The following is a 26,992-nucleotide window of genomic DNA, read 5'->3' as shown; positions in this document are numbered from 1 at the left end:
TCCTAAAACTCCTGTAGGGCACTCTCTGTCCAAATCCACAAGAGCAGACATGACTTATCTGGAATCATTATCAATAAAAGTTTTAAAATATGTTTAATAATATTAAGGAGTACAGAAGCAATTGCAACTATATTTGCAATGTTTGGGAGGGACATTATTCTATCTAACCTAGAGTCAGGCAAACACTATTCCAAGGAAGGAAACAGCAAGTAAAAAGCACAAAAGAAGAAAGAGCTTGGCCCACACAGGATGAGGAGCAGGAAGGAAGGCCCTTGTAGCTGCAGCAGAGTGAGCAGGAGAATCATAGCAGATTAACAACACCATGCATTTTACAGGATTAACTTTTTTCCCCCATTTTTTTTTTTTTTTGAGATGGAGTCTCGCTGTCACCCAGGATGGAGTGCAGTGACATGATCTCAGCTCACCGCAACCTCCACTTCCTGGGTTCAAGCGATTATCCTGCCTCAGCCTCCTCAGTAGCTGGAACTACAGGCATAAACCACCACACCTGGCTAATTTTTGTCTTTTTTAGTAGAGACGGGGTTTCGCCATGTTGGCCAGGCTCGTCTCAAACTCCTGACCTCAAGTGATCTACCCACCTTGGCCTCCCAAAGTGCTGGGATTACAGGCGTGAGCCACCATTCCTGGCCTTTTCCCCCATTTCACTTGTACAAGCTTAGAATCTATTTTGAACTTCAGAATCAATCTTAGTCATTCTAAAACTAAAGGTAGAGAGCCTAAGCCTCTTAATTTACAGTCCATTTTACCTCCCACCATACGAAGAGCCATTAATACTGTTTCTTCACATCTATATGGAGAAATTTTCCTAATTGGCATTTTTGGGGGGTGGGGGAATTGAAAGATTAGACTTAATCATTTCACAATGTGATGTTTTGATGTATGTATACCTTGTGAAATGATACAAAACTTAGAAATCCATAACTTAAATAAGTGAAATAATCAAAAATCATTTTGTCTAACAAAAATGCTTTAGCTGGCTAAACACGGTGGCTCATGCCTGTAATCCCAGAACTTCAGGAGGCTGAGGCTGATGGATCACCTGAGGTCAGAAGTTCGAGACCAGCCTAGCCAACGTAGTAAAACCCCAGCTCTACTAAAAATACAAAAATTAGCTGGGTGTGGTGAAGTACATCTGTAGTCCCAGCTACTTGGGAGGCTGAGGCAGGAGAATCACTTGAACCCAGAAGGAGGAGGCTGCAGTGACCCAAGATCACACCGCTGCACTCCAGCCTGGGCAACAAAGCAAGACTCTGTCTCAAAAAAAAAAAAATCTTTAGCTTATTTTTGCAGAGATATACACTGAATGATTTTTTTCTGATGTTATATAAGCATTGAATGATTAAAAGTCAAACGGAGCATTTTTACTCAACTTTGATACCCTTTGATACCCTCCTTCCTAATCTTCGTGACTTCCAACATCATTAAATGTCTGATAATACTAACTGGCACTTTTTAACCCTAAACATTTTTGTTCTTATATGCAGAGTTTCTTCAAATATTGATCTCTATCCAAGCACAGTATATGTAAAATTTATATTTAGGTATCAGGAGGCAAAAGCTGTTCAGCTGGGTGCAGTGGCTCACGCCTGTAATCCCAACACTTTGGGAGGCCAAGGCAAGTGGATCATTTGGGGTCAGGAGTTAAAGACCAGCCTGGCCAACATGATGAAACCCCATCTCTACTAAAAATACAAAAATTAGCTGGGAATGATGGCGCATGTCCGTAATACCAGATACTCGGGAGCTGAGGCAGGAGAATTGCTTGAACCTGGGATACAGAGGTTGCAGTGAGCCAAGATCATGCCACTGCACTCCAGCCTGGGCGACAGAGTGAGACTCCATCTCAAAAAAAAAAACACAGAGGCAAAAGCTGAATTTAAAAAAAAAACAAAACTCAAAATATGAGGAAGAAACTTCATTCCAAATTCTTACTAAAAATTAAAAAATACAAACAAAAAAATTGACTTCTTTTTCTCAAACAGCTTTCCACATAGACTTTTAGGGTAGTCTTCTGTGGTTAAATGTTTATGAGGAGAATTGCACCTGTGCTGTGGTCAGCTTTTAAATAAACTTGCACCTGCAGTGGTTTTTCATAGAATTGCTGTTTGAGAAATTACATGTCAGTGGTTTGACCATCACACAGAGCTATTTCCCTTCACCATATCACCTGCTAGGCAGGTCCTAATTTAAAAAGGGCCTACTTCCAAAAATTCATTTGAAAAAAAATCTGGTTAGATTTCATGGTAATCTCTCCAGCGACACAATAATAAGTAAGGTTTCCAGGATAGCCCTCAAACAAAAAGAATATGGTCCCTTCAATTCATCCATTGCAGTGGTCTGGTCCTTCTCTACTTTAAGAAAACTTCTGATTTCTGGGAGAGGCTTCTGCTCTAATCAAATATGTCTGCTTTCCTTTTCCTGTATATGATCTGCTAATTCCTGTTTCAGAATCTTTTTTAGTCTGTCATTTTCCTTACCATAAATTTATTTCTCTTTCCTTCCTGTTCATCCTCATCAAAAATCCTAAAATCTTTCAAACTAATTCAAGTAGGTCTAAATGTCATTCCATTCTGTTCACTCTTTTACTTTGTTTCTTCAATGCTAATAAATTCATCTTGTATCTTGTATGCCATTTTACTCGGTTGGCATATTACTTTACCACTTTTCTTCATATGTGTGTAATTTTGTATATTAATGTTTTCTAGATGCAGAGAGGTGTTCATAAAGAGCAATTCAGATGGCACCCCAAAAAAGGATATGAAAGAACACCAAAAGGGAACTCTAAAGATTTAGTTGGAAAAGTAGGTAAGAAAATACAATTTTCTTGTTCTAACTCTTCTATTCAGAGTGTTTACATCATATGTAAGTGCCATACTAAGTTCATTTTCCCTAATAAGGAGAAAGCATAAATCTGTGGTGAGGAATATCCAGTCAGTTATTTTTAAAACATCAGATGCAACTGTAAAGATGTGTCTTAAGAGACACTTCTACTCAGTCTTCCTACTGAACAAAAGAGCAAAGGCTGTGGAGTCAGTTATTGCCTGGGTGCAAATGGGACTCTGACAAGTTATAAAATCTTGTTTTCTCTCTGTTTCATCTATAAAATGGGCATCACTGTAGTACATACCTCACAAGATTGATGAGAATTAAATTGATAAGTGTAAAGCATGGAACATGCTAGAACATGGCTGCAACATATAAACAATTACTTTAGCATAATGCTTAGCTCTTAATCTGCCTACTTTTCTTATCCATATTCCCAGGACCCTGATTTAGACACAAAAATGCATCACTTTGATGACTATCACCATCTTGCACCAACTTCCTCCTGTCAATTTTCCAATCCTTCCCTGTTTAAAACCCTCCAATGATTCCCCTTTGCTCATAGCATAAATAATATATCTCTATCCAAAATAGATATAGATCAAGATCACATTTGCAAATAGCTTATTAAATTCTTAGGTCATTTTTAATAATTTCTAATACCTTACTGAAATTTAACAGAGCTTGATTTTTTTTTTTTTTTTTGAGACAGAGTCTCACTCTGTTGCCCAGGCTAGAGTGCAGTGGTGCAATCTTGGCTCACTGCAACCTCCACCTCCCAGGTTCAAATGATTCTCCTGCCTCAGCCTCCCAAGTAGCTGGGAGTACAGGTGCGGGCCACCACACCCACCTAATTTTTGTATTTTTAGTAGAGATGGGGTTTCACTATGTGGGCCAGGCTGGTCTTGAATTCCCGGCCTCAAACAATGCGCCTGCCTCGGCCTCCCAAAATGCTGGGATTACAGGCATGAGTCACTGTGCCCAGCCAACCCAAGCCTTTTTAATTTGACACCAGGAGATATGTAGTTCTATAACTCTAGTAGCAGGTAGATAGTATAACACTTTTGGTCTACTAGTTCACGTGTGCTAGTTACTTAAGTCAGAACAACCCAAAATAGTATTTTATTTGCTTTTAGTTAACTATCAAATATGGTCCCATGTTTCAACTGAATTTGAAAGACATCAAAAATTTCTTTCTCTAAAGAGATCCATATATCAAACTGTCTAGAAGACATCTAGACACTTAAATAGCTTCACAGACACCTCAAATCAAACATATACAAAACTTAACTTCCCATTTCTTGGCCCCTGCTTAATTTTTTTTTTTTTTTTTTGAGATGGAGTCTCTCTCCGTCGCCCAGGCTGGAGTGCAGTGGCGCAATCGCAGCTCACTGCAACCTCTACCTCCCAGGTTCAAGCAATTCTCCTGTCTCAGCCTCCCAAGTAGCTGGGACTACAGGCACGCACCACCACACCAGGCTAATTTTTGTAACTCCTGGCCTCCAACAATCCACCCACCTTGGCCTCCAAAGTGCTGGGATTACAGGCATGAGCCACCACACCTGGCCAAGACAAGTACATAACTAGTCTTAACACAAAGGAGAAAATGTTTAGAAATCCCTAAGAAAGGAAGAGTTAGGGACTATTAGATGTTAATAGAAGGAAATATATCAGAGAAGACAGCCTAGAGAAGACACAATCTTAGCTGGGCCTTGAAGGCCATGTAAGTATTGAAATACGAGACAGCCCAAAGAGAGGCCAAGAGAATAAAAATCTCAAAAAGAGAAAAAAAAAATGAGTATTTAGTTTGGCTAGAACATACAATTCATGAAAGTGGGAAAGCAGCTGGAAAAATAAGTTGGGGCCAGATAAAGGCAGGACCTGAATATTGGCTTAGAAATAAGAACTTGAATTCTACAGAGAATGAGGGGTGACTAAAGAAAAAATTTTAACATGGACTGTGTTTCAAAAGACCTTCACCACCAAAGCTATAATTATCACTGGGTCAATATTTAATATCAAAATAATTGTAGTTACAAGTTTTCTCATGAAAAGAAAAAATTGAAAGGGATTAAATAATGTTTAGAAAGTAATTGCCAAGTTTTTAGTTGAATTAGACTTTGGAAGGGAAAGCAGTGTCATAATTCCACTAAATTCTTCATTTTGTAATGAAGGCTACCAAACCTGTTTTCTAGATGCAGAGGGGTGTTCATAAAGAGCAATATCAGATGGCACCCCAAAAAAAAGGATATGAAAGAACACCAAAAGGGAACTCTAAAGATTTAGTTGGAAAAGTAGGTAAGAAAATACAATTTTCTTGTTCTAACTCTTCTATTCAGAGTGTTTACATCATATGTAAGTGCCATACTAAGTTCATTTTCCCTAATAAGGAGAAAGCATAAATCTGTGGTGAGGAATATCCAGTCAGTTATTTTAAATTAAGTTAAATTAAAGCTTAAAAGCTTCAAATATTTACCACATATTTCAGTAGAAGCTCTATATTTTACTTCCAAGTCACTTTTAGGACTTTTGAGACTTAAAATAGATACAGACCTTATTTGCAAAAAGAATCTGTGACATACTTGTTTCAGAGTAAGTGGTTTCTGACAGATGAAACTAGATGAAATGAAAGCAGATGGCAAACTTCATCCATTTTCTTTCTTATAACTAAAAATAATCTTTCTTTCTTTTTTGCATCCAAAAATACTTCAGCATGTTTCTGGGGTTATATTAAATTATCCAAATAGATTGATAGGTACTAACACCAAGAATACATTTTCCCATTATAACTCTTATATCAAATTATTATTTTTACTATTACTACCTTTATGCACATTTTTAAGAAAAGCTACTTCTTTTGACAACTTCAGTCATCCCAGCCGAGTCTGTGATGCTGGGAAAAAATGTAATACGCTGTTTATTGCAGCACATTCACAATAGCAAAGACTTGGAACCAACCCAAATGTCCATCAATGATAGACTGAATTAAGAAAATGTGGCACATATACACCATGGAATACTATGCAGCCATAAAAAAGGATGAGTTCATGTCCTTTGCAGGGACATGGATGAAACTGGAAACCATCATTCTGAGCAAATTATCACAAGGACAGAAAACTAAACACCACATGATCTCACTCATAGGTGGGAAATGAACAATGAGAACACTTGGTCACAGGGTGGGGAACATCACACACCAGGACCTGTCGTGCGGTGGGGGGCAGAGGGAGGAATAACACTGGGAGAGACACCTAATGTAAATGACGGGTTGATGGGTGCAACGGGCCAGCATGGCACATGTAACGAGCCTGCACGTTGTGCACACGTACCCTAGAACTTAAAGTATAATAATAAAAATTTTAAAAACAACGTAATACGCATTCAACTATAGTCTTTTTTTTTTTTTTTTTTTTGTAAACGGAGTCTTGCTCTGTCACCCAGGCTGGAGTGCAGTGGCACGATCTCAGCTCACTGCAACCTCCACCTCCTGGGTTCAAGCGATTCTCCTGCCTCAGCCTCCCGAGTAGCTGGGATTACAGGTACCCGCCACCACGCCCCGCTAATTTTTTGTATTTGTAGTGGAGACTGGTTTCACCATGTTGGCTATGCTGGTTTTGCACTCCTGACCTCAAGTGATCCACCCACCTCGGCCTCCCAAAGTGCTTAGGATTATGGGCATGAGCCACCGCGCCCAGCCATGTCACCATTAATTTTAGCAACATATCAAAAGTTCAGCTTCCAACTACCTACATTAAAAGGTATCATAATACTAATCCCGAACCTTGCATATGTAATGCCTAAAAACTTACACCCTGAATTACTCTAACATTACAGGGCAGACTTCCTTGAGAAGAGTCAGACCCTGCAGCGGGGCTCTGCCTTCCCACTGTCAGCCTCGGGGTCCTCTAGCTTTACCCATCCCCATGGAGCTGGTCACCGAGCCCTGTGAGCAGAGAGAGGGCGATGGGGATGAGTAAACGCGAGCCGGAGGCCCGGCCTGCGCTCTCGCCCGGAAACCTCCCGCGGGATTCTGGAGTCCAGCGGCGCTGCATGAAGCTGTGGTACCCAGAAATATGGTATTGGGGGTGGGGGGGAAATGAGAGGAAAACAATCTGATTAACTTCCAAGCTGATAAGCAGAAAAGAGAAAACAAGGAAGCAGGAAAACTACGCTAGCACTCGACTGCCGGTCGCAAGCGCCGGGTACACACGCAGTTAAAGCTCAACGGGACACCCCCGGGACTTCTCCCGGGCGTAAAGCGCAGCGCCCTCTATTGGCCATCGGGACCTCGCCTGCAGATGCCGTCAGGATTCCGTCCCCCAGCCACGCCCAGGCACTCGAGAGAGAGTAAGCGCATTAGCCCGAGAAAGCGTTCTGTGGAACGGAACTTCCTCATCCTATCGTTTCCACACGGAAAGATTTTAATTCACCGGAATCGACTGGCGTTAAAGGGCACAGCGCAAAGGAAGTTAGTATCAACGTGATCTCGCCTATGGGACCGAGCGGAAGTCCTGAATCGTACGCCACGCGGAGAGCATGCTGGGGGCCGGAAGGAAGAGGAAATTCCAGTAGCCGATCCGGAGTCTGCAAACTCCCGTGGTAGGGGAGCGCGCGGCTGTTTAAAGCCACGAGTTACCGGAGCGCCTGATTCCTGCCGCGAAGTCAGAGGTGGCCGAAAGTCCGGAGTCGCTGTAAAACCTGAGATTGTGAGCCATGGTGGGGAGATCCCGGCGGCGCGGAGCAGCTAAGTGGGCAGCTGTGCGAGCCAAGGCAGGTCCCAAGCTCACCGACGAAAATGGAGATGATTTAGGATTGCCACCCTCACCAGGGGACACCAGCTACTACCAAGATCAGGTAGATGATTTTCATGAGGCACGATCCCGGGCCGCCTTAGCTAAGGGCTGGAATGAAGTACAGAGTGGAGACGAGGAGGATGGCGAGGAGGAGGAGGAGGAGGTGCTAGCCCTAGATATGGACGATGAGGACGACGAAGATGGAGGGAGTGCTGGGGAGGAGGAGGAGGAGAATGCCGATGATGATGATGGGAGCTCCGTGCAAAGTGAAGCGGAGGCCTCTGTGGATCCCAGTTTGTCGTGGGGTCAGAGGAAAAAACTTTACTATGACACGGACTATGGTTCCAAGTCCCGAGGCCGGCAGAGTCAACAGGAGGCAGAGGAGGAGGAAAGAGAGGAGGAGGAGGAGGCACAGATCATTCAGCGGCGCCTAGCCCAAGCGCTGCAAGAGGATGATTTTGGTGTCGCCTGGGTTGAGGCCTTTGCAAAACCAGTGCCTCAGGTAGAGGAGGCCGAGACACGGGTGGTGAAGGATTTGGCGAAAGTTTCAGTGAAAGAGAAGCTGAAAATGTTGCGAAAGGAATCACCAGAATTCTTGGAGCTGATAGAAGACCTGAAAGTCAAGTTGACAGAGGTGAAGGATGAACTGGAGCCATTGTTACAGTTGGTGGAACAAGGGATCATTCCACCCGGAAAAGGAAGCCAATACTTGAGGACCAAGTACAACCTCTACTTGAATTATTGCTCGAACATCAGTTTTTATTTGATCCTGAAAGCTAGGAGAGTCCCAGCACATGGACATCCTGTCATAGAAAGGCTTGTTACCTACCGAAATTTGATCAACAAGCTGTCAGTTGTGGATCAGAAGCTGTCCTCAGAAATTCGTCATCTGTTGACACTTAAGGATGATGCTGTAAAGAAAGAACTGATTCCGAAAGCAAAATCCACCAAGCCCAAACCAAAGTCTGTTTCAAAGATTTCTGCTGCTGCCTGTGCTGTTACAGATCTTTCTGATGATTCTGATTTTGATGAAGAAGCTAAACTGAAGTACTATAAAGAAATAGAAGACAGGCAAAAGCTAAAGAGAAAGAAAGAAGAAAATAGCACTGAAGAACAGGCTCTTGAAGATCAAAATGCAAAGAGAGCCATTACCTATCAAATTGCTAAAAATAGGGGACTTACTCCTAGGAGAAAGAAGATTGATCGCAATCCCAGAGTGAAACACAGGGAGAAGTTCAGAAGAGCCAAAATTCGAAGAAGAGGCCAGGTTCGTGAAGTTCGTAAAGAAGAGCAACGTTATAGTGGTGAATTATCTGGCATTCGTGCAGGAGTTAAAAAGAGCATTAAGCTTAAATGAAGTTTTTGCTTAGCATAAGGTTTTTGGCAATTTTGGATCAATAAATTTTTACTTTTAACTAAAGTCATTGTATTAATATATAATACTTTAAATTTTAAAAATTCTTGTCCACAAGGAAATTTGTCTGGGTTATTGGACAATTTATAAGAACTGTGAGAGCAATATGAAGGTGCTTGAGAAAAGAGATGATGTTGAAGTTTTCCAATATTCTGTTAAGTATTAGCTTAGGGAAATTTCACAGTTCATTGTGGAGTGTTACACTTAGAACATGTGTAACTTTTCACATAAAGAGAATACACCTTTGACAGTTACCTTATTTGTAAGGCAGCCTATAAAATAGTTCTGAAATATTTTATTTACCTAACTATAATTATTGGGCCAGATACTTGTTAATAAATGGGCTTAATGTTAACATGAATTTCATACATTCTGTGTGATTTAAAAGCATAGGAATGAAACTTTGGTTAAAAGTAGAAAAGGGAAAAGATATGCCTTAATTACATCAATTGTCAATATTTTCTCATAGTTCTTCATGTGGCAAATAAGGTAAAAATCCCATTTCCCCTTCTTTACTAGTGATTTGCAGTGGTTGCTGTTTGTACTTGCACTCCATTTGCTAAAACATTGATATGATTACTACTAGGTAAGTGGTAACTTTAAGTGGCAACAAAGTTCCATTTTTCTTTCTTTTTTTTTTTTTTTCTTTTTTGAGACTGAGTCTCACTCTGTATCCCAGGCTGGAGTGCAGTGGCAGGATCTCTCGGCTCACTGCAACCTCCACCTCCCGGGTTCAAGCAATTCTCCTGCCTCAGCCTCCTGAGTAGCTGGGATTACAGGTGCTCGCCACCACACCCAGCTAATTTTTGTATTCCTAGTTGAGACAGGGTTTCACCATTTTGGCCAGGCTGGTCTTGACCTCCTGACCTCAAGTGATCTGCCTGCCTCGGCCTCCCAAAGTGCTGGGATTACAAGTGTGAGCCACCGCGCCCAGCTCAATGTTCCATTTTTCTTTGCTGCTACACTGGTCTTTAAGTAGGGGGAAGATGTTGAGGTGGTGAATGTAAAAATACTTAGGATGTTGCCAGGGAAGAAAATGAGAGGACTAGTGAAGGAAACCACAAAAAAAAGTCCTAATTTCCTAATTGTGTCACTGTTTATTCAGTAAACATTGTGCTAGCTGCTAGAGATGCAGAGATGACGCTTGGTTAATATTTATTGAACAGTTGCCATGTGCTAGTTGTACATCACCTCATTTAATCTTTACAATAACTTTGCAAGGTGATACTGTGCTCTCACAGATGAGGATGCTGAAATTTTGGAAGGCTGACTTTCTAAAGGACACCTGCTTGAAATCTGAACCCAAACCAACTTGAGCATTCATTCTCTTAACCTCTGGCTTACAGCTGCTTCCTCAGAGTAGCACACAGGACAAATTATTTTGTTTCCTTATAAATAAAAGAGGTAGGTTGGAAATAGAAATAACAGTGCTTACTAAGGTAACTTTTCTGAGCACTTTGTGCTTATTTCCTTATTTCTCATAACTTTATGTGGTAAATTCTGTTATCCATATTATGAAGATAAGGAAACTGGCAAAGAGATGTAACTTTCTCAGGGTCACACAGCTATTAAGTGGCAGAGCCAGGATTTCAACCTTTATGGCTTCAGAACCCAATTCTATACTTCCTTTTTTTTGATATAATAGAAAAAATACAGGTTTTGGAGTTAACAGGATGATTTTCAGTTCATCTCTTAGTTTCATTTTCTTCATCTGTATGAGTCTCTATTATTATACCTACCTCGGAGAAGCCATAAGTCAGTGGTTAAGAACAGACTGTAGTTAGACTGCTGGGTTGGGTCTTTTGCAAGGGGTTTGTTTGTTTTTGTTTTTTTTTTTTGAGACAGAGTCTCAGTCTGTCGCCCAGACTTGAGTGCAGTGGTGTGATCTCAGCTCACTGCAATCTCAACCTCCCAGGTTCAAGCAATTGTCCTGCCTCAGCCTCCGGAGTAGCGGAGACTACAGTCCCAGTCGAACTCCTGGCCTCAAGCGATCCACCTGCCTCGGCCTCCCAAAGTCCTGGGATTACAAGCCTGAGCCACCACGCCTGGCCAGACTACTGGTTTCTAACCCAGCTCCATCACTTAGTACCTGGGATTTGGGCAAATTACTTAATCACTCTGTTACTCAGTTTTCTCAACTAAAATGGGGATGATAGTACCTACTTTGTAGAGTTATGAGGATTAAGTGAATTAATATATGTAAAGCACTTAGAACAGTGTCTTTTAAGTGTTAGCTTATAAATGAGAAATTAATATCTTAGGAAAGGGTAGCACTGGATAAGCACATGAGCTATAGAAAATCTAGGACAGGGCAAAAAGAGAGGACATGAAGTTAGAGGTTGAAAGTATTTGGGCTGGGCACGGTGGCTCACACCTGTAATCCCAGCACTTTGGGAGGCTGAGGCGGGTGGATCACCTGAGGTCAGGAGTTCAAGACCAGCCCGGCCAACATGGTGAAACCCCGCCTCTACTAAAAATACAAAAATTAGCTGGGCATGGTGGCACGCACCTGTAATCCCAGCTACCCAGGAGGCTGAGGCAGGACAATTGCTTGAGCCCAGGAGGCGGAGGTTGCAGTGAGCCAAGATTGCACCACTGCACTGTAGCCTGGGTGACGGCAAAACTGAATCTCAAAAAAAAAAAAAAAAAAGGAATTTGGTGTTCAACCAGGCATGGCAGGTACCTATAGTCACAGCTATTGGGAGGCTGAAGCAGTAGGATTGCTTGAGCCCAGGAGTTCAAGGCAAGCCTAGGCAACATAGAGTCTACAAAATAAATTTTTAAAAATTTTCAAAGAAAGTATCTGGTGTTTTATATCAAATCCCTGCCATATGTATATGGGAGTAGGGAGAGATGATAGATTGACAGATAGATTTGGTAAGAAAAAATTATGTTTTGAAGGAAGAAAAATCTTCCATTTAGAAAAGTGGAAAAAAAATTATGTTATATATTCCTTTAGAGATGTCACAATACGTTATAAATATTATTCATTTTGGAGTAGCTAGGATGTAGATGATGCTATCCTATATTATAAACATAAAACATGGCTTTGTCTGATGCGAGCTAATAGCAAAATAAGTTGTTGGATATAATATTTACATTTTTCAAATTTTGTTGTTTTTATTTTTTGAGATGGAATTTTGCTCTGTCGCCCAGGCTGGAGTGTAATGGTACAATCTCGGCTCACCGCAATCTCCGCCTCCCAGGTTCAAGCGATTCTCCTGCCTCAGCCTCCCGAGTAGCTGGGATTACAGGCATGTGCCACCACATCTGGCTAATTTTGTATTTTTAGTAGCGACAGGGTTTCTCAATGTTGGTCAGGCTGGTCTCGAACTCCCGACCTCAGGTGATCCACCCGCACCTGGCCATTTTTTGGTGTTTTGTTTGTTTGTTTGTTTGTTTGTTGTTTTTTTTTTTTTTTTTTTGAGACAGAGTCTCGCTCTGTCGCCCAGGCTGGAGTGCAGTGGCGCGATCTCGGCTCACTGCAAGCTCCGCCTCCCGGGTTCACACCATTCTCCTGCCTCAGCCTCCCGAGTAGCTGGGACTACAGGCGCCCGCCAACACGCCTGGCTAATTTTTTGTATTTTTAGTAGAGACGGAGTTTCACCGTGTTAGCCAGGATGGTCTCGATCTCCTGACCTCGTGATCCGCCCGCCTCAGCCTCCCAAAGTGCTGGGATTACAGGCTTGAGCCACCGCGCCCGGCCGTTTGTTTGTTTTTGAGATGGAGCCTTTCTCTGTCACCCACGCTAGAGTGCAGTGGCACAATCTAGGCTCACTGCAACCTCTGCCTCCCAGGTTCAAGTGATTCTCCTACCTCAGCCTCCAGAGTAGTTGGGATTACAGGTGTACACCACCACACCCAGGTAATTTTTGTATTTTTAGTAGAGATGGGATTTCACTATGTTGGCCAGACTGGTCTCGAACTCCTGACCTCAGGTGATCCACCCACCTCAGCCTCCCAAAGTGCTGGGATTACAGGCAAGAGCCACCGCGCCCAGCCGCATCTTTCAAAATTTGTATGTATATTTAACAGACATTTAAAGAGCACTGAGATGTGCTGGGTACTGTCATTTGTACATGAATAAGTTGTTAACCAATGTGATAATCTTTTTTTGTAGAAACTCACTTTGTGAAGTCTGGAGAGCTTCATGGGTAAGAGTTCCAATAAAGTAGATTACTGGTAGCAGGCATCAGTACAAAGCGTCAACAACCTGTTAGTTTTATGGCAGTATATTAAACTATAGGCAGCTACGAAAAATACAAAATATTAAAAATTAAAGTAGAAGGAAACATCAAATTAGTGATCCACTAAGTAGCTAGTGATGCACTTACTCTGCCACTAATCAGCCGACTGGCTTTGGGCCAATTTCTCTAAGCCAGTTTCTTACCTATATTCTTATCTATGAAGAAGTTATATAAGGTCAACATGCCACTTTAATTTTTGTATAGAAATAAATTTTATTCGCTTCTCAGACCTCTAAGAACTACCTAATGGTCAAAGCTTTTGGCAAACTGGAAAATTACTTTTTGTGATCTAAAAGATAAAATCTAGCTTAGATAACTTGAATAATTAATTTTATTCATATATCTTACACAAAATATTTGATATATCTGAGGAATGGCTGGAGTTGCTATGAAATAAAATAATTTTAAATTAACATGGTAAATTATACAAGTTAACATTACCAGAATAATTCAGGAAAAGTGGAACTTAGTATGCTTTACATCTTGGAGATCACAGTGATGAACAGGTACTGAACAGGAACACTGAATTATAGATGTTACCAAAAAAAATCATGTTTCTAACTAGAATTTAAAATCACACTGGGCTGGGCACGGTGGCTCATGCCTGTAATCCCAGCACTTTGGGAGGCTGAGGCAGGCAGATCACAAGGTCAGGAGTTCAAGACCAGCGTGGCCAACATGGTGAAACCCTGTCTCTACTAAAAATACAAAAATTAGCCAGGCATGATGGCCCACGCCTGTAGTCCCAGCTACTCAGGAGACTGAGGCAGGAGAATCGCTTGAACCCAGGAGGCAGAGGTTGTGGTGAGCTGAGATTGCACCACTGCACTCCGGCCTGGGCAACAGAGCAAGACTGTCTCAACAACAACAAAAATCACACTGAAAAAAAAAAGCTGCTTCAGCTAATCAGATTGTATTTTTTATTCTTAAAAACAAAATTGTAATTTGCCTTTGAAAGTTTAGAAAACAGAAACAGGCAGAGTACGGTGACTCATGCCTGTAATTCCAGCACTGCAGGAGGCTGGGGCAGGCAGATCACTTGAGGTCAGGAGTTCGAGACCAGCCTGGTCAACATGGCAAAACCCCATCTCTACTGAAAAAAAAATCAGCTGGGCATGGTGGTGCACCCCTGCAGTCCCAGCTACTTGGGAGGCTGAAGCAGGAGAATCACTTGAAATTGGGAGGCAGAGGTTGCAGTGAGCACTCAAGCCTGGGCAATGAGTAAGAGTATGTCTCAAAAATAAAAAAGAAAAAAACAATATAGAAACTTTATACCCCCCATCAACAAATATTAGTCTGTATTTTTTTATTTTGTTTAAGATATATTTTCTCATAGCTGAGTTTTTAATTGGTAGTTACTTTAGCTATGTATTCCAGATGATGTATTTTGATTCTTTCAGCTATTCTTAAAAAATAAAACCAGTGATTTTACATTTGCTACAAAGTGAAGTTTTAAATGATAGCAAGTATCAAGAATCAACATTTGTTAAACTACAAAACAAAAAGACCTGGAGGAAACTAGTAAAATGTTCTGCTTTAAGAAAGCCAATAGGGCCGGGCGTGGTGGCTCACGTCTGTAATCCAGCACTTTGGGAGGCTGAGGTGGGCAGATCACCTGAGGTCGGGAGTTCGAGACCAGCCTGATCAACATGGAGAAACCCTATCTCTACTAAAAATACAACATTAGCCGGGTGTGGTGGTGCATGCCTGTAATCTCGGCTACTCGGGAGGCTGAGGCAGGAGAATCGCTTGAACCCGGGAGGCAGAGGTTGTGGTGAGCAGAGATTGCTCCATTGCACTCCAGCCTGGGCAATAAGAGTGAAACGCTGTCTCAAAAAAAAAAAGAAAGGCAATAAAGGGAAGTGATTGGGAAGAGTTTGGCCTCCAGAGCCAGATTGAGTTAAAAGCCCTGTTTCACCCACTTACCATGTGTCTTTGGTCTTCTTAACCTCTCTGTACCGCAATTTCCTCACATTGAATAATACATAATAGTAGTTTAAACAGTTAATCATGTAACATCAATTTAGAAGAACACTTGACAGGTAGTGAGTGCTTCATGTTCGTTACTATTTTTTTTTAATCGTTTTATAAAACTGGCCGGGCGCGGTGGCTCATGCCTGTAATCCAGGCACTTTGGGAGGCCGAGGTGGGTGGATTACCTGAGGTCGGGAGTTTGAGACCAGCCTGACCAACATAGAGAAACCCCGTCTTTACTGAAAATACAAAATTAGCCGGGCATGGTGGCACATGCCTGTAATCCCAGCTACTCCAGAGGCTGAGGCAGGAGAATCGCTTGAACCCGGGAGGGAGAGATTGCGGTGAGCCGAGATTGCGCCATTGCACTCCAGCCTGGGCAACAGGAGCAAAACTCCGTCTCAAAAAAAAAAAAAAAACTAATTTAGCCAGGTGTGGTAGCTCACATCTATAATCCCAGCACTTTGAGAGGCTCAGATAAGAGAACTGCTTGAACCCAGGTGTTCAAGACCAACCTGGGCAACATAAAACATTAAAAAAATTAGCTGGGCGGTCGGGCACGGTGGCTCACGCCTGTAGTCCCAGCACTTTGGGAGGCCGAGGTGGGCGGATCACGAGGTCAGGAGATCGAGACGGTCCTGGCTAACACGGTGAAACCCCGTCTCTACTAAAAATACAAAAAATTAGCCAGGCGTGGTTGCAGGCACCTATAGTCCCAGCTACTCGGGAGGCTGAGGCAGGAGAATGGCCTGCACCCAGGAAGCGGTGCTTGCAGTGAGCGAAGATCACGCCACTGCACTGCAGCCTGGGCGACAGAGCGAGACTCCCTCTCAAAAAAAAAAAAAAAAAAAAAATTAGCTGGGCACACGTGCCTATAGTAACAACTTCTTGGGAGGCTGAGGTGGGAGGACCGCCTGTGCCTGGGGAGGTTGAGGCTGCAGTGAGGCATGATGGCCCCACTATACTCCAGCCTGGGCTGCAGAGTGAGACCCTGTCTTAAAAAGCGAATTTACTCCACTTGAACGAGTTAATTTATCTTTGGTTGTATCATAATGGTTCTTTTGTTTGTTTTTGTTTTTGTTTTTGAGACGGAGTCTCGCTCTGTCGCCCAGGCTGGAGTTCAGTGGCATAATCTTGGCTCACTGCAACCTCCGCCTCATGGGTTCAAGTGATTCTCCTGCCAGAGCCTCCTGCGTGGCTGGGACTACAGGCGCCTGCCACCACGCCCAGCTGATTTTTGTACTTTTAGTAGAAACAGGGTTTCACCGTGTTAGCCAGGATGGTCTCGATCTCCTGACCTTGTGATCTGCCTGCCCCGGCCTCCCAAAGTGCTGGGATTACAGGCGTGAGCCACTGTGCCCGGCCAACCATAATGGTTCTTAAACCAGAATGTCCGAAGATCAGTTGGTAAGTTTAAAGTACAGATTCCTGTGCCCTACCTACACAGATTCTAATTCAACTCTCCTGGTGTTGGATCCAGTCGTCTCTGTTTTAACAGGCATGCAACATGATTCTGATCCAAATGGTCTACAGAATATGTTTTTGGGAAACACTGCTCTGGGTTTCTCTCAGCTAATAACATTAGGCATACGAATGAAGTTAATTACAAGAGTGAAATATGATGTGGCATTACCATGGGACTACTTCTTGAGAATCTTGAAAACAGTAGGCCTCCCCTCACCCCATCCCAGAACCATTGCATAGTCCTAATCACATTTTGCATATGACACTGGGTTCCTGGACTCCCTGAAGCCAGGAGTCCATAGACCTCAGTTAGAAAACTTTATGCTAGCCCGGGTGTGGTGGTTCACGCCTGTAATCCCAGCACTTTGGGAGGCTGAGGATGGCAGATCATGAAATCAGGAGATCAAGACCATCCTGGCCAACATGGTGAAACCACGCCTCTACTAAAAATACAGAGACTCCGTCTGAAAAAATAAGAAAACTTTATGCTAGAAGGGCTGTACCTTTTACCCTTGTGCATTTTTTTATATGGCCTGTTTTCATACATATAATAGATAATTTTGCCATGGTGGGGTGAGGATTATTCAAATTAAGTAGATGGCAGAATTTAATTAATTAGCACCGAAAATTTTTTCACATTTATTAAATGACCTCTTTTAGACATACATTTTTATTCACACCACACTTGAACATACATAAAAAGGGAAATATAAATGTAAGCTAAATAAGTTATTCCTTAAACTACTTATTCAGTCCAGTTTTTTTGAATTGCTTTTATTCAGATACCTGATGGTCACAGATAGAAAAAAAGAATTTTGATGTGATCTTAAGAGGAAAGGGTCTTAAAAATAAGTGAGGCTGGGCGTAGTAGCTCACGCCTGTAAACTCAGAATTTTAGGAGGCCAAGGTGGGCAAATCACTTGAGCACAGGAGTTCGAGACCAGCTTGGGCAACAGGACGAAACTCCATCTCTACTAAAAATACAAAAATTAGCTGGGCACAGTGGCGTGCGCCTGTGGTCCCAGCTACTGGTGAGGCTGAGGTAGGAGAATCACTTGAGCCTGGGAGGTCAAGGCTGCAGTGAGCCATGATTGTGCCACTACACTCCAGCCTGGGCGACAGCGAGACTCTGTGTCAAAAAAAAAAATACAAAAATTAGCCGGGCATAGTGGTGCACACCTGTAATCCCAGCTACTCTGGAGGCTGAGGCAGGAGAATCGCTTGAACCCAGAAGGCGGAGGTTGCAGTGAGCCGAGATCACACCACTGCACTCCAGCCTGGGCAATAAGAGCAAAGGTCTGTCGAAGAAGAAGAAGAAGAAGGAGAAGGAGAAGGAGAAGGAGAAGAGGAAGAAGAGGAAGAAGAGGAAGAGGAAGAGAAGAGGAAGAGGAAGAAGAAGAACCTGAAGGAGAGAGCATGGAGCATGAGAATTACTGGATACATTCAGAGAAATATTCAGCGACATTATTACCATTATTATTTTGAGATGAAGTCTCTCTCTGTCACCCAGGCTGGAGTGCAGTGGCGCGATCTTGGCTCACTGCAACCTTCGCCTCCCGGGTTCAAGTGATTCTCCTGCCTCAGCCTCCCGAGTATCTGGGACTACAGGCATGCGCCACCATGCGCGGCTAATTTTTTTTTTTTGTATTTTTAGTAGAGACGGGGTTTCACCATGTTGGCCAGGCTTGTCTCGAACTCCTGACCGTGTGATCTGCCCACCTCGGCCTCCCGAAATGCTGGGATTACAGGCCTGAGTCACTGCGCCCGGCCAGCAACATTATTAAAATAAACACCAGCTGGGCCTGCTGGCTCGCACCTGTAATCTCAGCTATGCTGTAGGCTGAAGTGTCTCTGGAGTCTCTTTAGACGTGTGAAGCAATGTATTGTCAGTGATATAGAACTAGGAGAAGTCTTCTTTCTTCAATTCTCTGATTCATAATACTCGAAATAATTGACCTATAAGTATGATATTATTATAAACTAAATATTTCCATTTATGTCCAAGGACATTATTTTAATTAGAAATCTAATAGTAAGGATCATCTCAAATTTTGGCAAAGGAAATTGTAGTAGGAACTTGACTAGGGTTTCCATCAATGATTAGGTTATTTGAATATTGTTCTTGAATATTGTTTTTGAATATCTGGACTAACTCTGGAGGCTGAGGTGGGAGGATTGCTTGAAGCCAGAAGTTCAACTGCAGCCTGGGCAACATAGTGAAACCCTCCATCTCTAAAATAATAATAATAAACACTCAAAAAAGACACAAATATGATCAGCTCCTCTTGAACTCTATTTCTCGACAGTATATATAGGGAACACAACTTTGCTGTTAGGTCTTCATAAAAAATATATAATTATGAAACTATAAATTAAAATAGCCCCTCAATGTGTTTTATTTTCTATTTAAAAGCAATGCATCCATTACAGACTACTTACAAATACGGAAAAGTAGAAAAATGGAAAAATGTATCAATATGTCTGCACCCAAAGAAAACTATCATTGATTGACCTAAATATATTACTTTTACTTTTTTCTTCATCCCACTCAAGGTAGATAAATATATTGTTTTTACTTCTTCAGAGTATCTATAATATATAGAGAGAGCCGATATAAATTGACTAGGTGTGTGTATATATATATATATATGTATATGTGTGTGTGTATATATATATATGTGGGTATATATATATATATATATTTTTTTTTTTTTTTTGAGACAGAGTCTCGCTCTGTTGCCCAGGCTGGAATGCAGTGGCACGATTTCAGCTCACTGCAACCTCCGCCTCCCAGGTTCAAGTGATTCTCCTGCCTCAGCCTCCTGAGTAGCTGGGATTACAGGCACCCGCCACCATGACAGGCTAATTTTTTTGTATGTTTAGTAGAGATGGGGTTTTGCCATGTAGCCAGGCTGGTCTCGAACTTCTGACCTCAGGTGATCCACCCACCTCAGCCTCCCAAAGTGCTGGGATTACAGGTGTGAGCCACCGCACCTGGCCTTAAATATATATTTTTAAATTTTTCATTATTTTATCCCCACACTACAATGTTGTAACTAGGTGTTTTTATAATGAATGTTTTGAAAAAATAAGTCATTAAGTTACAGTCATCAAAATCTAGTAATTCAGAAGAACAATGGACTCAAGAGCTTTCACAATAAGGCATTATATTAATTAGTATCAATACATTTCTACATTTATTAAAATAAGTTTAACACAAAGGCTTAGATTGAGTACACAGTTTTCAAATATGATGTTTCCCAAGTGCCATACAATGTAAAATAAACAGCTCAAGAAAACCATTATTTTAAAATCATAATAAATCTATCTATATACTATACTGAAAAAGAATATCAACACTTCTCAAGTGGTATCTTCCCTTTTTTTTTTTTTTCTTGTTTTTTGAGACAGATTCTCACTCTGTCGCCCACGCTGGAGCGCAGTGGCATGATTTCGGCTCACTGCAACCTCCACCTCCTGGGTTCAAGCAATTCTCTTGTCTCAACCTCCCAAATAGCTGGGACTACGGGTGTGTGCCAACACACCCGGCTAATTTTTGTATTTTTAGTAGAGATGGGGGTTTCACCATGTTGGCCAGGCTAGTTTTGAACTCCTGGCCTCAAGTGATCTGCCTGTCTTAGCCTCCCAAAGTGCTGGGATTATAGGCATGAGCCACCACGCCTGGCCAAGACAAGTACGTAACTAGTCTTAACACAATAGAGAAAATGTTTAGAAATCCCTAACATAGGAAGAGTTGAGAGATTATTAGATGTTCATGGAAGGAAGTATATCAGAGAAGACAGCCCAGAGAAGACACAATCTTAGCTGGGCCTCAGCCTCCCAAAGTGCTGGGATTACAGACATGAGCTACAGCACCTGGCCTCAAGTGGTATCTTCTCTGCTTTACAGCTCCTGTAGGGTTTTTTGTTGGTTTTGTATTTTTTGTAGAGATGGCATTTTGCCATTTGCCATGTTGGCCAGGCTAGTCTCGAACTCCTGGCCTTAAGTGATCTGCCTGCCTCAGCCTCCCAAAGTGCTAGGATTATAGGCGTGAGCCACCACACCTGGTCTGATTCACGGCTCTTAAGAAGCTTATACTGTAGTAAAAATACATTCTTGTCCATAACACTGATCTTTAAAAAGTTTTAAAATATACTTTTAAGTATCTATCCTTAAGATCTCTATAGGATTTTTTTTTTTTTTTTTTTTTTGAGACGGGTCTCGCACTGTCACCGGAGCTGGAGTGTAGTGGCACGATCTCGGCTCACTGCAACCTCTGCCTCCCCAGGTTCAAGCGATTCTCCTGCCTCAGTCTTACAGGCATGAGCCACCGCGCCCGGCCCACCAAAGGATTTTTTAAAAACCAAACAGGGATAACTAAAAATAAAATGCAGATAAAGTTGAAAAGCACCTCCTGCTTTATTTCACAAGAAAATTAATAGAGCTCAATTCTTAATTATAGTGCTTGGATGTTGTCACTTTAAAACATATAGGGAGATGCTCTGTGCATTCTCAGAAAGGGGCAACATGTTTAGGCTTGTTTTTATAATCTTGGCTTCCTTAAATGTGTATAGCAGCTGAATCAGCCCTTTATGTCACTAAAGCTAATGCAGAACTGTGATTATATTATTGATGCAAAAGCTAAAAGCATTAAGAAACTAGGAACTTGGAGTACCATTCACCTTAAAGAAAAAGTTCATAAATAGCCTTGTCTATAAATTTTAAGAACTCATATTTCAGTTGATTTTCTGTATTAATTTTACTGCCATTTAATTACATAAAACATAAATAGAACTCTTTTTAAAAATAGAGGCACAGTGATCTCTTCAGCAGCACATATACTAAAATTGGAATGATACAGAGATTAGCATGGTTCCCACACAAGAATGATACACAAATTTGTGAAGGGTTCTATATTTTTACAAAAAGCCTTTTAAAAATAGAGGCACAAAAATCCAATACGCTGAATGATTTCACAGCATGTCAATGTTTCTATACCTGTAGGTATCTTGACTAACAAGAAAGAAGAAAGCTAGCAATTCAGACTAGATAATATTTCATATTTTAACTTGGTGACTCCCTTGGTTGATTATTGGCCTTTCTCAAGAATGATCTGTGAGGACTCTGCTCTCATTTCTTCTACCTACAGTGGTTAAGTGTAGATTCTTGTCAAATTCTTTACTGAAACATTGCAAAACATCTCTGTGAAGGAACCTGATGAGAATATAATGATATTTTGGAATTTCTGCATGTAAAAACAAGATAAAGGATCCAGTTAAGGATGAGTGTTAAAACCATATAATACATCTCAATCTTTCAGTTTTTCTTTTTTTAAAATTATACTTTAAGTTCTGGGATACATGTGCAGAACGTGCAGGTTTGTTACACAGGTATACATGTGCCATGGTGGTTTGCTGCACTCATTAACCCATCAGCTACATTAGGTATTTCTTCTAATGCTTCCCCTCCCCTTACCCCCACTCCCCCACAGGCCCAGGTGTGTGATGTTCCCCTCCCTGTGTCCATGTGTTCTCATTGTTCAACTCCCACTTAAGATTGAGAACATGCAGTATTTGCTTTTCTGTTCCTGTGTTAGTTTGCTGAGAATGATGGCTTCCAGCTTCATCTATGTCCCTGCAAAGGACATGAACTCACTCTTTTTTGTGGCTGCATAATTCCATGGTATATATGTGCCACATTCTCTTTATCCAATCTATCATTGATGGGCATTTGGGTTGGTTCCAAGTCTTTGCTATTGTAAACAGTGCTGCAATAAACATATGTGTGCATGTGTCTTTATATTAGAATGATTTATAGTCCTTTGGGTATATACCCAGTTAATGAGATTGCTGGGTCAAATGCTTTCAGTTTTTCTTATGAAGGTATCATGCAGTTAGCAATTCCTAGAAGACAAATATGTCTTCCTATTGAGATTCTCACCTGCACTAAGAGTTAAGGTCCAAACTACCTTCAAAATGCTAAGGATATAATGAAAAACTCCAACTGAGTTCCCCAACTCAGTATATTTTTATTATTGTAAGTTAAATATTATTTTGCCAAAATGATAAAATATCCCTAATAATAATTATTTTTTAATATGGAACGATTCACAAATTTGCAGGTCATCCTCGTGCAGGGAAACGTTAATCTTTTCTGTATTGTTCCAATTTTAGTTTATGTGCTGCTGAAGTGAGTACTACTAATAATAATTATTTATTTATGTATGTATTTATTTATTTATTTGAGACTAAATTTTGCTCTTATTGCCCAGGCTAAAGTGCAAGGGCGCAATCTCGGCTCACTGCAACCTCCGCCTTCCGGTTTCAAGCGATTCTCCTGCCTCAGCCTCCCAAGTAGCTGGGATTACAGGCGCTCGCCACCACGCCCAGCTAATTTTTTTGTATTTTAAGTAGAGACGGGGTTTCACCGTGTTGGTCAGGCTGGTCTCGAACTGCTGACCTCGTGATCCACCCGCCTCGGCCTTCCAAAGTGCTGGGATTACAGGCGTGAGCCACCAAGCCCGGTCCTAATAATTATTATTTACCCCAATGTTAAGTTGTATTTTAAACGCTTTATTTCTATTTCTTATTTAGCCCTCACAGTATCTATGAATAATATAATCATTTTACAGAGCTGGACAAATAACTTATTCAAATAGGTAGTAGGACTGGGATCGACAGGTCAGGGAAATGCCAGAAACCAAAAAGCCAAGAAATTTTATAAGACTGTTTGAAGTTATCCTGTAAACATTTCCTTTTTCAATGCTTCTTGTTAAAAGACTCAGTGAAAAGTAGTATTGTAAGTCTCATGGTAATTGCGAGTAGTAATTTCAAGAGTGATTTACAGAGAATAACAACAGTAATAAAAATGTTTACTTTTCATTTCAAAGAAGTACAACTTCCTCTACACAGGGAAGGGCTGAACAGAGAAGAGGAAAAAGCAGGTGGGCAAAATGTTACACAACAGTGATTTTTAATTATGAGTCAACATGGCTTCTATGCCAGCATTAAACACAAGGCTAATCAGCTAGGAATCCAGGATAAAGAACCATGAGAGTAACTGGAAATTGTCTTTATTGCCGAAGGAAATGTTTACTTAAGGGAATTACTGGATCAGTAATCACTGATTCGAATACTCAAAGCAACGGTGGCTAATTACTAGCAAGACACGGGCACTATGAAAGAGAAAACTGTCGACCTGTAATTGACATTTGTCGTATAAATTCTAAGCTGTTTGATTTAAAATGCACTCATGCGCACCCGCGGCACTAGAAAACCAGGGAGTTAAAGTCAAAGCAAATACAGGATTTCAGAACAGCGCACAGGACGGGAACAAAAGAGGTGGTGGAAGGAGGACACCCACCTTTGGTTTCTCACATAAAGAGCTCATTACTCAAAACAGGGAAATCAACGGTTGAAGTTCCAGTGTGTGAAAGGCAAATGGTACAGTTTAATACCTGGGGGCAGGGAGGTGCTTTTTTAAAATTAGCTTTTGCCTCTTCTTCAGCCCAGATCTTTGTGCCTTCGTGCTACCGATAAAGTTGGCGGTTACACGACAAAACGCCACCAGGTATTTCGCCAGGTCTTCCACCTTTCAAGCACTAGACACACCTGACCGCCTTAGAGGGCCGAGCGGGGGCGGGTAAGGAAGAGGCCCAGGGCCCGCGGGTTGCGAGGGAGTCAGCCCAGCCAGAGGGAAGCGGAATATGGGGAGTGGGAAGAGGAGGACGCTGCCCCCTAGGGGAGCCGAGTCACAGGCTGGGGGCCGGGGCGGGAGGGGCTGGAGGAGGCGGCCCGTAGCGAGGCCGCGCCGTCGGGCGGGGCGGTCCCTCCAGCTGGCTTGGACCCTGGCGGGGCGGGCTGTGGGCCGAGCGGCGGAACCCAGGCGCCAGCCCGTGGCCGAGAAGAAAGGTGGCGGTGGGGGCGGCGCAGACGGGACGGGGCGGCAGCTCCTCGCCCTGACCCTCTGCTCCCCCGCCCAGGCCCGGGCGCGAATCGGAGGCGGCGGCGAAGGAAGGAGTGAGCATGGCTGAGACCCCGCCGCCGCTCACCGCTGGTGCCGAAAGTTGCAGCGAGGAGCCGGCGAGGGGCGGGGAGTGGCGGCCGGAGGAGCCGCGCCGCGCTCCCGCCGGGGGCACGGACAGAGAGGGCGAGGCGGGGCCGCCGCCGGCCTCCCCCGCCGGGCATTCGGAGCCCGACTCGCCGGTGGCCGCCCCCTTCTTTCTGCTCTACCCCGGCGATGGAGGCGCCGGCTTCGGAGTGCGCCCGCCGCCGCAGCAGCAGCGCTCCTGGAGGACCCCGCCGTCCCCCGGCTCCCCGCTGCCCTTCCTGCTGCTGAGCTACCCGAGCGGCGGCGGCGGCAGCGGCAAGCACCGTGAGTGGCGGAGGGGCATGGGGATGCCCGCGGGGAAGGGGCATTCGGCTGGGGAGGGCCGTCCCGGCCCCCGCGGAGCTCCGCCTCCCGCGGGGTGACCCGAGCCGGCGGCCGGGAGGCGGGGGCTAAAGGGGCTGCCCTCGGGAAGCTGTTGTCCCGAGGCACCCGGTGAGGAGGCAGCGGGACGACCGCGGTTCGGGCGCCGGATTCTACCTCCGCGTCTCCCCAGGCCGCGACTCCTGCTTGGCCTGGTCTCTCTCGCCTCTTGGGCTGGGCGCCGGTCTTTGCCGGCCTCCACGTGCTTGGGCGGGGGCGAGAAGCGGCCCGCCTGCCCCCCTCCACCCGGGGCGCCCTGGCCCTGTCCCGGGTCCCGGGCTGGGAACCTTCCCCGAAGGAGTCGAAGAGGGGGCGGGGCCCGGAGACCCGGTGGCCCCTCTGACCCACCTTCTTCGGGCTCCCGGCGCCGCGGCAGCTGAGTAGGTGTGGCTGCTGCGCCGCCGCCGCCAGTGCGGCCTTAGTAATACTAGTAACTAATTTTTTACGAGCGCTCTTTCCCTGCCGGTAAATATGACAGATTCCGTCCCCCGGAGTGGAAAGACAAATCGGAGCGGTGCATGAGAAGACAAGAAGGGAATGTGTAGCTTTGGAAGGGTACCTCCCAGGGTTATATCGGTTGTCGGCAAGAGGCCTCCACTTTTAAAGCCACTGGCATACGCGAGCGCTCTGAATGCAGCTGACCCACACTCCGTGCTGTATTTTTCATTAGTGAACTGTTTACTGCTACTGGCAAATGAGTAGGGCCCTAGAGTAGTCAATGAATTTAAGTACTCTTAGAGGAGTGTTAAATCTGATTTTCAAATACAAGCTCTTACAGTATGAAAATGTGGCTGACAATACAAGGCGTGCTGTAAATGCCAAATACTTTGCTGTATGAGTTCTGAGAAGGGAGACAGAAACTTGCCTGAAGTGATGAGCGAAGGATCCTTCTCTCCCACCCTACACCCTATATTTTTAAAGCACAAGTACAAATCTTTTAGCTGCTCCGCCCTGCCAAGAAACCCTGACTCACCTTTTCTGCCCTGATCCGTCTCCTAGGAAAAGATAACATTTATTGATTATTTCCTATGTGCATGTGCTGTGATAATCATGGTTAATAAGTTTGTGTGAGCCAAACTGAATGCCACTTTTTCAGATGCGGAAGCTCGATTTATCCCAAGTAACAGCTTAAGAGAAGGAATGCAGTTGACCCAGATTCCTTTTCTGCTAAACCTGTGCTCTTTAAATCTAACAAGAGATCCGAAACTGTGGTGGTGGTTGACAGGTTAACAGGAAGGGTCCATGGGATTCAGCTGGAGGTTGTCCAGTGTTCACGTCTCCTTATTACTTACTGAGTAATAATTCAGTGGGCAGACACTGACCATTGACTGTCTTAGTGAAGCCATAGTTTGTGTGTTGGAGTGGTCTGCACATTAGTGCAGATGGATTGTCAGCTCATGGCAGAAGTGAGTCTTCCTATACAGAGGAGGCAAAGATAAGGATCTTCTCAAGGAGACTTTGCTTTTGTTTGCTGAGTTATCCTTCTACTTTGTACTTGAAGCACCGCCTCTTTTTTTGTTTGTACCAAAAATGTTCTCTTTCTGTGTAATCTACATATTAAGCATGCTACTATAGAAAGAAGACTGTCATTTCTCTGTAACAGTTATGGTACAAGGTTTGATGTAGAGGAACTTTTCAGCTATTGAACAGTATCAATTGTGGGAATTACCTGAATTTCAGTTGATTGGACTCCTTCATTGTTAAAGGTTATCTTTGTGTTCTTAATTATTGTAGAAAATAATATTTTGTTACTATTATCAGTTAATACTGTTGCTTAAGCATGATCA

At 43.2% G+C, this 26,992-nt stretch overlaps 2 protein-coding genes and 2 non-coding genes across 7 annotated transcripts in view; 3 read left to right on the top strand and 1 right to left on the bottom strand.

Moving 5' to 3' along the window:
- The first annotated feature begins 7,201 nt into the window (after positions 1–7,201).
- On the top strand, positions 7,202–9,057 carry UTP3 (UTP3 small subunit processome component). The gene has a single exon (XM_032150674.2). It carries the CDS (start codon positions 7,558–7,560, stop codon positions 8,992–8,994), a length of 1,437 nt encoding a protein of 478 aa, XP_032006565.1. The 5' UTR covers positions 7,202–7,557; the 3' UTR covers positions 8,995–9,057.
- Positions 9,058–21,553: 12,496 nt separating this feature from the next.
- On the top strand, positions 21,554–21,657 carry LOC116477280 (U6 spliceosomal RNA). The gene has a single exon (XR_004250422.1). It is a non-coding gene; the product is annotated as a U6 spliceosomal RNA (small nuclear RNA).
- A 1,170-nt stretch (positions 21,658–22,827) lies between these two features.
- LOC116477318 (U6 spliceosomal RNA) lies at positions 22,828–22,933 on the bottom strand. The gene has a single exon (XR_004250433.1). It is a non-coding gene; the product is annotated as a U6 spliceosomal RNA (small nuclear RNA).
- A 1,635-nt stretch (positions 22,934–24,568) lies between these two features.
- RUFY3 (RUN and FYVE domain containing 3) overlaps positions 24,569–26,992 on the top strand; it is a 102,166-nt gene continuing 99,742 nt past the window's right edge. For 3 of the 4 annotated variants that reach the window (XR_009211804.1, XM_058434057.1, XM_058434073.1), the window contains exon 1: positions 24,584–25,109. Coding sequence is in view for 3 of the 4 variants with exons in the window: in XM_058434057.1 (XP_058290040.1) it covers positions 24,761–25,109 (349 nt within the window). In the remaining variant the exon portion in view is untranslated. Of the gene's footprint in view, positions 25,110–26,992 lie in introns of all 4 variants that reach the window. The other variant, XM_032150596.2, reaches the window with a different exon arrangement.

This window comes from Hylobates moloch, unplaced genomic scaffold (genome assembly GCF_009828535.3).
Source record: "Hylobates moloch isolate HMO894 unplaced genomic scaffold, HMol_V3 SCAFFOLD_2, whole genome shotgun sequence".
In the NCBI taxonomy this organism is placed as follows: Eukaryota; Metazoa; Chordata; class Mammalia; order Primates; family Hylobatidae; genus Hylobates; species Hylobates moloch.
This window is presented reverse-complemented; position numbering and strand designations above follow the sequence as displayed.

Excerpts from the sequence above, each read along its gene's own strand:
- UTP3 (XM_032150674.2), top strand. The coding sequence starts at position 7,558 with ATGGTGGGGAGATCCCGGCGGCGCGGAGCAGCTAAGTGGGCAGCTGTG.